The 13,637-nt window shown below is 36.1% G+C and overlaps 1 protein-coding gene across 2 annotated transcripts in view; it reads right to left on the reverse strand.

Annotated features, from left to right (window-relative positions):
* Window positions 1-13,637, reverse strand: part of CSMD1 (CUB and Sushi multiple domains 1) — a 1,102,994-nt gene that overhangs the window by 75,562 nt on the left and 1,013,795 nt on the right. For both annotated transcript variants that reach the window (XM_034436753.3, XM_034436752.3), the window contains exons 45-48: window positions 13,446-13,526; window positions 10,259-10,372; window positions 7,779-7,967; window positions 7,074-7,220 (exon numbers count right to left, since the gene is read on the reverse strand). In XM_034436753.3, coding sequence (XP_034292644.2) covers window positions 7,074-7,220; window positions 7,779-7,967; window positions 10,259-10,372; window positions 13,446-13,526 — 531 coding nt within the window. The remainder of the gene's footprint in view (window positions 1-7,073; window positions 7,221-7,778; window positions 7,968-10,258; window positions 10,373-13,445; window positions 13,527-13,637) is intronic.

Genomic DNA, 13,637 nt, shown 5'->3' on the forward strand with positions numbered 1-13,637 from the left:
ATTTAAGACAGAAAAGACATTTTATGCCAATAAACATTCAATCCTAAAGTTTGCAAGTATTTGAATATTGTAATAACATTATTCAAAATTTGAATAAAATTGTTTGCTTCAGTAAAATGCGACAGGGGGTATTTGGCATATATCTCTGACCATAAGAAATTCTGCTCTCTTGCCTATGGCTTTAAAGATTTAACATCAGGCATTGTCAACATATTTTTCAAACGTATCTGCTCAGTGCACTGATGATGTTATCTAGGGCGGTAATGAAACATCTGCAAGAAACAACCAAACTCAGAGAGCGCCAAGGACCTTACAGTTAAAGTCTAAGGTACAAATATTTTCTCCTATCAATATAGCTTCTCAATAATAAAAGATTGATATTAGAAAATTACAGGGGTGAAATGCTCCCGATTCGGACTGGATCACCCGATCCGGTAGCGATGGAGGCGGGTGGTTCGGAGAACCGGTAGCAAAAATCCCTGCCCCCCCCCATACCCAGCTGAGCCGCACAATCATCAGAGGCTTTTTTTTTTTACTTTTAAAAGCATTTTTTCTACAAACTCTTCGGCCGAAAAAATGCTTTTAAAAGTAAAAAAAAAAAAGCCTCTGATGATCGCGCGGCTCAGCTGAGATCATCAAAGGCTTTTAAAAGAAAAAAACCCTTTTTTTCTTTTAAGTGCCTCTGACGATCCAAGCTGAGTTGCCTGATTGTCAGAGGCATTTAAAAGAAAAAAAAGGTCAAAAAAAGTTGCTGATCAGGCAACTCAGCTGGGATCGTCAGAGCCTTTTGAAAGCATTTTTTTACAACCTCTTCGCTGAAGAGGTTGTAGAAAAAATGGTTTTAAAAGTAAAAAAAAAATTGGCCATGCCTACCCAGTCACATTATCCCCCCCCCAAGCTACGCCCACAGAACTGGTAGTAACAAATTTTAGATTTCACCACTGGAAAATTAATTTGGAGCCACTGTAGTCTGCAATAATTAATTCTGAATATGTATTGAGTAGCTATTTATTTATTATTTTATTTATTTTAATTGTAAATTTAGTTGTAAATTTATATTGCCTTTCATTTCACTTCTGTGATTGTGGATGGCTTACAAAATTAATTTGGAGATGTGAACAAAGGTCAAAGTAGTCCTGAACAAACCCCCTGGAAGATTCATAGCTGCACGATAAACAGTGCTTTCTCTAAAGAAAGTTTTTGTTTCAATATCAACATCTCCAGGTACTGCTGTGAAAAACTCCTGTGAAAAATTGTATAGTTCAATAACAGAGCGAGGTGAGCAATAATCCTACTTCCTAAATGGGACATTGGGTCAATGGAAAATAGCCTATTTTGCTGTTCCTTTTTTGCTTTCAGTGTGAACATTCATATTTCATTTCTTTCCCTCAGGTTACTGTTGAGAAACCTGATATATTTCCATCTATACCACTGGGAAGGTCATCACTGAATGCTTAGAAACCTGATATTTATCTTCCCCTTCTCCATTGCTCATTCTTTCCTTCACCTAGCTGACAGAAGTCCTTAGTATACATGCAGTCCATCTGTATTTGCAAAAGTGTTTTCTAACAAATTTCTGAAAATACATAAGAACATGAGTGAAGGAGTGAAAATGTAATGCTAAAATGGTGTTCAAGCATTGAATATAGAAGGAAAAATGTTTATGGCATATAAATGTCTCTGTGAAGTGGTTTGGGACAGTATGGTGGGAGGAAGTGAATCAAGTGGCTCTCATTGCTACTGTTACCTTCTTCATTAAAACCTAAACAGCTAAAATGCTTAGAACAGGGGTGTCAAACTCACGTCATCACAGCGGTGTCACGTGACGTATTGGGACTTTTTCCCCCTTTGCTAAACCGGCATGGGCATGAGAGTTTGATAGCCCTGCTTTAGAAGATTCACAGCTTCGGAAATTTAGTCATTCTATTTCAGGCTTTACACCTGAATAGCTTATATCTGTAAAACTAACACACAGATTTTAGTTTTAATCTATTTAGTTCATCAGAAAGGTACCAGGCTAGAAACCAGCATACTGTGAGTTCTATTCCTACCTTAGGCACAAAGTCAGAGGAGGGACTTTGGGCACTGATTCTTTCAGCCAAGGAAGAAGGCATCAATAAGCCACTTCTGTAAATGTTGGACTCCTGGCAACTAGTCCAGGCAGTTGCCAGGAGTCCACTCTCATTTAAAGGTATCCTCACTAAAATTAAAAAAAAAATGATCAAGGTGCATTGTTGTCAACCTTGTAAGGTAGCACACTGAAAATGCCTAGAAGTATTACCTCTAAACTTATTATAAATTCACATGAATAGAATCTTGCAAGTCTCTCCCCCTTTGCCCTTGCAGTCCAAGAAATTAGGGAGGGTCTCCTCTGAGATGTTTTCCATGGACCCAGGCCTTCTGAAGACTTAGCTGCCTCCTATCTAACTGACATCTAGTCTGTGGCTCTTCCTCCTGTTTCCCAAGATCATTCCTGCATACCGTTACAACTGTATCCTGAAAGTTTCATCTGACTGTTAGTTTTCTTCCTTCAGGAGGCTTGTTTGCATCTCTCATTGCATTTTGTGATGACTGAATTCTGCAACAATGCTTTTTATTTTAGACTCTGTCACTGAGCACTTCAACAAACTCCACACAATATTCTGGATGTATGCTATTTGCCAAACCTTGTGCAAAGTCACGTTTGTCGAAACAAGGAGGAAAGCAGGGAGGCAGTAAATCATTCCAATAGGCTGATAGTTATGTGGTGGCCTGCTGGCTCCATCACAGCTGCCATAGCATCAATAGCTTTTCTGAGCCCCCCATTTCCTTTCCCATTTTTTATGCTATTGACTTTCCTTATTAAGATTCAAGCCCAATTGCTTACCCTGCTGCTTGCTGTTTTTCCTTTCTCCTGCTGTCTTTCCTGCATCTGATGTAAAACTTACATGACATGAAGAGAACTACGCAGCTTTTCAGGTCATGCTGTTTGTGAAACAGGAGAAAGTTTAAGCTGAGCTATTCTACTGAGTTGCTTGCCTTATGCATACAGCTAGGCATTTGTATCCTAAAAAGTTATTCATTTGCAGTTTGGAAATAACAGTGCTTTGTATGTCTTTTCCAAATTTTCAACATCCATAGGAAGATTTTGTATTTTTTAACTAATCCTTGAACAAGATAACTATACAATAAAATCCTTTTTTTTTATTTAATATTTTTATTATTTTCAGAATAGTGTTTTTCTCTTGTGCTTTGTGAAGGTCAATATCATGTCAATTTAGAAGGCAGAGAGAGGCCTTGCCTTGCTAGGCATCCCTGGCTTGGGAGAGGTCGTGACTACAGAAAAAAGGAAGCTCAGGATATACGCCATTATAGGATTAGCATCTCAACATACTTGTTATACATAAGATTAATCTAAGTAGAATTGTAAAATAATTGTGGAAAGAAAATAAATCTATCAATGACACTGCCTATCATTCATATACTGTACATACATACATATACATACATATACATACACACACACACACACACACACACACACACACACACACACACACACATATATATATATATATATATATATATATATATATATATATATATATATATATATAATCACTTCTATAATTCTTCTTTGTTAGAGCTTATTACTGCTAAAAATGAGAGCAGTGTATAAGAAGTAACCTGTTGAAGATATTTAGCTTGCTATTTGTTCAGCAACGCTAATAAAGATGGTCAGACAAACAATACTGATAGTCTTTTTTGTGATATTTTTCCCCCTTTTTATTTGCAATCTATTGAGACGGTCTGCAATTTTCTTTGGATAAATTAAATCACATACAAACATAAAAATTGTAATTAGCTTTCAGTTAGTATGCTTTCAGTTAGTACGCTTTCAGATAGAAAAAAAAGGTATTTATTTCATAAAGTACTACTGAATTTTCTACATTGTACTGTGGAGAAAATTGTTTCCTTTTCATTAATTGAACTGATACTTTGTTCACTTTTAAAATAAAAAGTAACATTATGGTAAGATGTTCACACTTGTATCTATCTATCTATCTATCTATCTATCTATCTATCTATCTATCTATCCATCTATCCATCTATCCATCTATCATCTATCTATCTATCTATCTATCTATCTATCTATCTATCTATCTATCTATCTATCTATCTATCTATCTGTTCTGTCCCCGTACCACACACGCACCCCCACAGACGGCCCGGAGTTAATAAGCCACACGACAAAACTCTTTGAAGATAAAGCTGGCAGCAACCCAGTGGCTAGCTGCCAATTCAGACTTTACTCACACAAAACAAAGATTAGACTGCAAGCATTCCAATAAAACAGGCAAAGTTTCAACAAGACAAGGATTAATCCAAATGCAGTCCGATAAAGCAGGCAAAGTCCAGTAACACAGAGATCATGGATTATTTCCAGTTTTTGCTCAACACAAACTGAACATTTATACCCTGTGGGGTGTGGTCCAGTGACTCAGCTAATCTCTGGCATGCCTTCCCCTCTGCTGCGCACGCTTCTCCCTGCGCCTCTGCCGAGGGTCCAGCCAGCACTTATCTTCTTCGTCGCTGTCCACCTGTGGCTGCGGGGACATGCTTGGCTCTGAGCCTATCATTTGGCCTTCGGTGTCCTCCGGAGGCATTGCCAGAGAGGAGGGTCCTGGAGAGGGAGACCTTGCCAACTCCTCTCCCTCACTCTCAGAGTCTGCATCTGTCGATAGCCCAGGTTCAGGCAACGGAGCCACAACATTATCTATCTATCTATCTATCTATCTATCTATCTATCTATCTATCTATCTATCTATCTACAGTTTTTAAATTTTTATGCCACTCATCTCCCCTATAAGATGACTTTCAGGTTTTGTTTTTTCATATAACTGGCATATATATTTAAAAATAACATATTTCTAAGTTGGAAATAAATTTCACTTAAAATAAACCCATGATTATATGGCACTGATTTAACAAATTAAGAGAGTTGGAAGGGACCTTGTAAGTCATCTAGTCCAACCCCCTGCCCAAGCAGGAGACTCTACTCCAGGGGTGTCAAACTCAAGCCCATGGGCCAGATCCAGCACATGGGGGGTTAGATCTGGCCTGCAGGGCCGCCCTGAAAACAGTGAAGGACCGGCCCGTGGTGCCTCTGCCAGCAAAAACAGAGCTCAAGAGGGCCATGAACTACTCTCCTGGCTTCCATTTTCGGCCACGACAGCCTCTGCAACCCTCTGTCAGCAAACATGGAGCTCGGGGAGGTTGGCAGAGGGCTGCAGGAGTCTGTCAAAGACAAAAACAGAGCCAGGTGGGCCCAGGCTTCATTTTTGCTGGCAGAGGACTGCAGGAGGCTGTTGTGGCTGAAAACAGAGCCTCAATGAAGGATTCGAGATGGCCACTTCCCCTGGCCATGCCCCCCAGCCCCGGAAGATCAAATACAACCCTGATGCAGCCCACAATGAAATTGAGTTTGACACCCCTGCCCTACACCATTTCTGACAGATAGCAGTCCAGTCTCTTCTTGAAAGCTTCCAGTGATGAAGCTCCCACAACTTCCTATGTGAGATTATTCTAAAACCTGCAAATTATTTTTATGACATAGAAAAGTAGAAAGTAAATATAGTTATTACAATTCTATAATACGTAGGAATTTGATACTAAAAAAAGATGAAACATGCATTTGTATCCATTTCCATCATGATGTTAGATGCAGATATGCACGTTTGCATTATGAAATGATGTTTATTTTATAAATTGGTTCCTTTTTTTATCCCCCCAAAGAAACATGCAGTTTTGGTGATGTAATTATTCAATACCATGCCCTTAGGTTTTATCTCTAAATAATTATTTCTTTCAGATTTAGCCCACTTCAACAGAAACCATTTTGGTAGACTACAAAAAGTTGTTTGTACTGAATATCAAATTTAATTCATAACCCTAAATTACTGGGATCATCTTCCTTTCATAACATTTTAAATTGACATAGGAATGTGTTGTATGCAAGGAATGCATATCTGAATATTTTTACGTAGGTTAAAAATAAGACAAAGGAATCATACAAATGCTTCAATATCTGGCAGTGAAAAAGAGTTCACAAGAGTAGAAAGGGGTGTGATCTCTTTGAAAATCATCAATCATCCAAATGTACATTTCTGGCTCCATCGGTAACTACATTTTGATATAGAAATAACACACCATATAAAATATCGGTACAGTAGAAAATCAAGGAGTAAATCTAGTCATTCACATATAGTCAGTTATAATAATGGAATACATTTCCAGGTTTCACAGCTCCCTTCATTCCCTGCAGTGGTCTCTCTCTCTCTCTCTCTCTCTCTCTCCTCCCCCACTCTCTCTTTCTCTCTCTCTCTCTCTCCCACTCTCCCTCTCCCTCTCTTTCTCTCAGAAAACGGTAATATTTCATAGTACTCTGATACAGAAAATGTATCCAAAGAACAGGCTACAATCATTTTTAAAATGTGAACAAAAGTAATTACAAATGTAAGCTTCCCTGACTTTTGAAAACTTTTGCGAATTGTTTCTCCATCTGTCTTTGACTAGCTAAGTTAAACCACACCAAAACATTTTGCACAAGCTTTTTCATAAAAATCATGAGTATTAAATATGGGTGAAATGTTTATTTATTGTGAGAGCAATCATTTGGAATCAACAAATATTTGGAATTCCTGAACACACTGATAGACAGTAGAAGAAATATCAAAATATTTAAAAATAAAAACCTAGAAATTTTATAAGAATTTTTATTTTAAAAAGTTGTAAGTTTAACAATTATATAGGTATATGTATATGTAGGTAGTTGTGTATTACATTTATATTTCATTTAAATATTAAAAGTGGTATACAAAACTAGCAATTGAACATAGGGAGGCATTAATGTAGGGACAAAGTAATTTTAAATAAGGTAATTGGTTATTTCAGCCCAGTATTATCTGTTCTGATTGGCAAATCTCTGGAAAGGCTAACTAGAAATCAGTAGTTTATCAGTAACTCTACGATAAATCTTCTCTTTTTGATGAGCACAATATAAGCAGGGCTTTAATGCTAAATTTACTACTAACCTGAATAACGTATCTTGAATCCTTTTTTAGTAGTTGCATGGTCAGTTGACCAACGCAGGTACAACTGATTGGATTTGCTTGTATAATTAAGTTGCCCAGTATGATTTCCACTCAAGGCAACCAACACAGGGCTTTGTCCAGAAGAACCTGCATAAAATATATCAAAATGTTAATAATCCTGTCACATACCTTAGTGTTATTGGAAATGCCTTAAAATAATAATTATTTTAATAACACTAAAGAGACATTTTACCAGTGTTTGTCAAATTAAAATGGGATCTGAATTCCAACATGGATTCATGTAATTAGTACCATTTAGACAATTTGAAAATTGTATGCAGTGCATTATTTGCATGCATTAGAACACAGACTTGTCATCAAATTCTATGATAAGGTGGTCTAAAGTATTAGTAATTGTTCTTTTTATTAGATACCAAGTGATCAAAATCGGTTAAAAACAGGGTTCCTTATGACTTGAAACTTGGATCAGTAAATCAGTAAATTGCTCTTAGTAGGAAGGGAATATTTGTTAAAAGAAAGGAAGTAGGAAAATCTTAGACCTTTTGATTTTACAAGAGTAACAGTAAATACACAGGTTTGTTTTGGAAAGAACTGGATAAACATTAAATAGAAGCATTTGGAAGGACCATATGAACTTTAATTCCTTCCACATTACTGAACCAACAAATAAAAACAGAATCTCACCATCAAAGATTTCCAGCTCATCAAATTGCTTTTCACTTTGAAATGATTCTACAAAAACAGTGATGTTATAATTTGGTTCAACTTTAAGAGTCCAGGCACAAGTTTGTGAATTGAGATAGTTTCCTGGATAACCTGGACTGAGGATTACACCAGACGACTCTGTATGAATTTCATTCGCTGGGCACTGTGCTATAAAATACAAGGAAGACAGGAAAAATGGGGGGGGGGGGTTGGGTTAAAGGAGTTTACTTTCTTAAATTGCCACTTTTTCATAAATATAAAGAAAGATGTTCACTCTGGTTTTAAAATTTATTGCTTATTGAAGCAAAATCAATAAAAATGCAGATTTTCTCCTCGAAACAAGATATATTATAACAGATGTTACTTTCATAAAACACTGCATGCTTCAGAAACTAGATCTGAATACATAAACTACATTTACCTTGATGTGAACTCAAATTAAAGGAATAATATTTACTTGAATCTACTTAGCTTGAATCTATTTTTGGTAATATAATGAATAAAAAGATTGTCATGAAACAAAAAAATATACATACATTTATCATAACATCACATGTATTTGCTTAGCCCCCTAGAAGTTGTTATGTCTCCCTATACCAAGGGTGTCAAACTCGCGGCATCACAGCGGCATCATGTGACGTATCGGGACTTTTTTCCCCTTTGCTAAACTGGGTGGGGGAGGAGCCAGCACGTGATGCAACCAGCCTGAGGGCTGCGAGTTTGACACCCTTGCCCTACACCACTCCTAGAAGAATAGCCAGTTATTCATCAGAATGCTATAGATTCTTGGTTCATATTTTATATTTATACTATAATGACAATGTTTAATAATATAATTGAAGAAAGAAGACATGCACAAAGGAAATAATAATACAGTATTTATTTAATCACTTGTAGATGAAGGTGGAGAAGAAGGAAAAAGCTGGATAGAAGATTCTATAGTCTTGAAGTCTTATAAAGTCTTACAGGGATTTCAAATGTTAGACTTTTATTTTTATTTTATGTACTTTAAAATTTGAACAGCAATGAAGAATATTATCTTGTCCTTAATACCCCTGCAGTGTTAAATTGGGAGATATCAAACAAGTCTCTTGAAACTTTTAGGGCCAACAATATCTGAATGAAAAATTGAACGCATTTGAGTGAAAAGCGAGTTCTAAATTTCAAAAGAGGAAGAGTTTATTTTCTAATGCTCCCTCACTTCCTGACTGAAAGAGGTCCAGATAATCTGGTCCATCTAGAGTTCTTTGAAGCTGCAGATCTTAGAAAGGAAAGATTGGAAACTGGACAAAAACTGTCCAGACTAGCTGGCTTAAGCAATGGCTCTTTGAGAAAAGGGGGAACACCACCACCTTCTTATCAGCTGACAGAATCACCCTTTCCTCCAAGGAAGAGTTAACTACCACTGGACCCAAACACATGTTCCCTCGCAGATAGTCTTGATACCAAGACATACGGAAGCTTGGCACATACATTGAAAGTATTGCAGCATGGTTCTAGAATTCCCAGTAAAAAGACAGATTTATTGTGCTTTTCATATAAAACTGAACTGCAATTGATTCTATGTTTTGTCACCTGAGTTGCTGCCTCTAATATTATACCACCCCATCTTATATAGGGCACAGTATCTATTGCTAAAAGATTCTTCTCATTATTTTGGTTCTGACATTTTGTGCAATGTTCTATGATAACAGTATTCTGTTTTTACTTATATTTATTCTGAAATCCTTCCATTTCTCTCCCATCAGAGCTAAAACTATTCCGTGTTTTTTTTTTAAAAAAATAAAAAATTAGCATATTGCTATGTTACCCATGGACAGAGATTGATAGAAATCACAGAAGGAAAACTATTTTAAATTGTTTTGATTACATGTTCTTTTATAATAACTCCTTTAAAAACTCTGACAAAGAGACACATATTGGATTAAAATGTCTACTCGTCCATGAATAATGAAGTGTAAAACAAGATATAGAAATAGCTTGTTTCAAATAGCAAACCTCTGAAAACAAAAATAAAATTTTATACTAAGAACCCATTTCAATACATGTTCATTATATTTCCTAATTATCACATTCTTGATTTAAAGCAAATTTAAATATCAAATACAATATGTGAAAACCTTTTAATCATAATCTCTCTATACCAGAGGTGTCAAACTCAAGGCCTGGGGGCCGGATTAGGCCCCCGGGGTGCTTAGATCTGGCCCACAGGACCACCATGGAAACAGCAAGGACCAGCCCGCAGTGTCTCTGCTAGGAAAACAAAGCTCATTTTCACTGGCAGAGTGCTCGGGCCTCCACAGGCACCCCCAACACGAGTAATGTCAAGGTGGCCACATCCACCTGGCCACATCCACATCCACCCCAGCACCCGAAGATCAAGCATGACCCTGATGCGGCCCTCAATGACATCGAGTTTGACACCCCTGCTCTATAAGGTACAGTCATTGCATACATACCTTCACAAACTGGGGGAGAGCCCTCAAATTGAAGTTGGTCTTTTAACTTACAGAATGTCATGTCATTTCCAACCAAAGTGTAGCCAGGGTGACACTTGTATTTGGCAAAGTCTCCTGAAATAATTTAAAAAGAAAAGTGAATTGAAACATATTGAAATCTAGATTACAGCAACATTTATTTGTCATAACTTTCCATATCTTTCTATCATTGCTTCAACCAGATCCACACATCAAATATATATATGAAGTCTCATAAGACAGAAATAGTACTATCCCAGTCTCCCTTAAGTCTCACAACAGACAACACAAAATGTCTGATAAAGCCTGAAAGTGGTGATTTGAGATATCACCCCACTATGGCTATACAAACATCTTGAGCTACGTAAGAAAAAACCCTGACTACAAAAGTATTATACATTTGAACTTACGAATTAAAAGAACTAAATAAAAATAAATATTGAGCTGGTGAGCTGTGTTGCTGTTGTTTGGCTTCGTGTTCGTGGCCGTGCCATCTCTTCATGTTGGGTGTCAGTCTGCTTCATGTACACCCAACATGAAGAGATGGCATGGCCACGAACATGAAGCCAAACAACAGCAACACAGCTCACCAGCTCAAATCCCCCTGCTACTCAGACTAACCCGAGCACAACCAAGCCGCCACCTAAACAGAACACACACACAGCCAATCAGAGCACAGCCAACCCCGCATCCAATCAGAGCACAGCCAAACCCCCAACCAATCAGAACACACCTCCTCCCAATCAGAACACAGCCAAGCTCCCACCCAATCAGTTCAGACCCCCACTGGCAGTTAAAAGGAAGAAACAGCTGTGATCCCACACATTGCTCCTAGAAGCATATATCAGGAAGTTTTAAAAATGAGAAAAAAAAATACAAACCAAAATAAAATCAGAAGGAAAAAAGAAAAAGGAAGAAATAAAAGAGAAAGCTAAAGTGCAAAAAAAGGTTGATGAAAAATAGCAAAGAAAAAAAAAGATATAAAGATGTAACTTCTTATTTTCTTTACAGAAGTTATAAGTACAATTCTACATTGACCTCTTTCTCTAAGATTACATCATGACTTTCTTCTTTCTATAATTTATTCTATCTAATCATCAAAACCATAGATCATGTTCTTTTTTGTTGTTGTTTTACATAAAAGGTCTATAAAGGATTTCCCTGTCAGCAATAAACATGCTGTCTTTTCTCTAATTAAACAAAACAATGTAGCTATCTCAGCAAATTCATCCATTCATACTCTACATTTTCTTCTTAAATTTGTATAAAAATGTGTGCTAATGCACATGTATGTCTTTGTGGACCAGAATGCAGGCTTGCTATCTTAGCTTGAGAGCATGCCTGCATTAAAACTGGACTTTGATTGGGCTTGCAGCATATAGCAAAAATGTATTTAAAAAACTACTACTGCTTAAACATGATCAGGGAATGCTATATGGCACATGGATATACTAAGGCTGATAATTTAGTTGGTATCTTTCACTAAAATGTGATATGAAAAATGCTTTATCTATCTATCTATCTATCTATCTATCTATCTATCTATCTATCTATCTATCTATCTATCTATCTATCTATCTACCTACCTACCTACCTACCTACCTACCTACCTACCTACCTACCTATCTATCTATCTATCTATCTATCTATCTATCTATCTATCTTGCCTTTTACACAAGGGAAAATTGGTTTTCCTACAGCATAAATATTCCATTCTTTCAGTTTAGAAGAGGAAATTATCATTTTCACATTGGCCACTCAGTCTCATTTTCAGAAATATATAAATTAATTAATTAGCTAAAGGTAGGAAAGGCACCAGATTACAGTATTCACTCAGGGTCAGACTGGGGAGTGCAGTTTTGGCTTTTCTTTTTAAGTACATGGCTAGATCAACTCAGATTCCTAAAGTTTTGGGACTTCCTATTATCATTCCCATCTTTACTTTCAGTTTTTGTCAAAACTCCCTGTAAAATCTCAAAACTGAGATTTTAGAACCTTTGCAACATATGACCATAATGGGCAGGCTCCATTACAGTCATATGTCAAGGATTACCTGTAACATATTCAATTTGTTTCCACTAAAAACAAAGGGCTCAGGTTTCTCCTGAATATCATACAACTTTTTTTTTGTTAAATTCAATGGGATTTTAATATAATTTTAACATGCACTTAAATCTGAAATATTTATGCAGGACTACATTTGTCCGCCTTTAACAAGGCTTTTTCAGCAAGACTTATATATACATTTAGGATTTCATCATTAACACAATTTCAATTTCTAGACTTTTAATCTTGTAAACATGCTGGAATGATTGCTAACTTCTGCTTTTTAGTTACAATTTTCCCACTGAAATGCATTTGTTTTATGAAAGAACTTATAGTATACACATTCCTTGTTTTCTTACAACAATTTCTCTGTATCTGGAGTGTGCTTTCCAATCTTGCCATTTTTTCCCCAGCCAATATGCCCCACTACCAGGAGAACTGGAATTTGGAATCACTTTTTTTAATGAAAAATATGTCACCATAAGAGAAATAACAATCGTGTAATACACTTGTATTGGAAATAATCAAACAACATAAATGTGTGCTATACTGTGTATTTACACCTGTAGCCTCAGTGTTTGTCGCTTTTGATTGATTATTTAATACTGGTATTTCTACATTGTTCTATGCTGAAACAGATCTGAGTGGAATACAATAGATATAAAGATGGGGGGTTGGATAATTAATATAGATTTACTAAGTTTCATTTTAAGAAATTTAACATTTAAAACATTAAGCATTCTTAAAAAAAAACCTGGAGTGCTTCCATCTAAATATTTTTATTTATTTTATTTTATAAAATTTGTATGCCGCCCTATCTCCAAGGACTCAGGGCGGCTCTCAACGACAATCAACCAAGCGACTGTTTAAAAACAACAATATACATAAAAAATATCAAAAAAGTGTTTTAAAAAATTAAAATATACTATATAAGTATAGTAGTATAGTATACTACTATACTTAGGTGAATACAAATAAACCACATCTTCCAATATTAGGAACATTTTAGTAATAATTACAAGTTTCAGGAAAACAGAACATTTGAAATGTACTAATAACATCAATTAAGTAGTAGTCTGAATTGTCAATAAGTATATACATGGGGTACTATAGACATTTTTACCTATTTCAAAATCATCATCTTCAGCAAGCAATTCAGCATGTGGAACTGCTGGAGGAGACTGGCACTTCTTAAGCTGATATGCTATGGAATCAGATGAAAACTGGATTAATAATAGTTTGAAGACAAATTTCACTATAAGGTGAATGCCACCTAACAATATTTGAGGAAAAGATGCAAAAATAGGCATCTGTG

This window comes from Pantherophis guttatus, chromosome 1 (genome assembly GCF_059756535.1).
Source record: "Pantherophis guttatus breed Tessera chromosome 1, ASM5975653v1, whole genome shotgun sequence".
NCBI lineage: Eukaryota > Metazoa > Chordata > Lepidosauria > Squamata > Colubridae > Pantherophis > Pantherophis guttatus.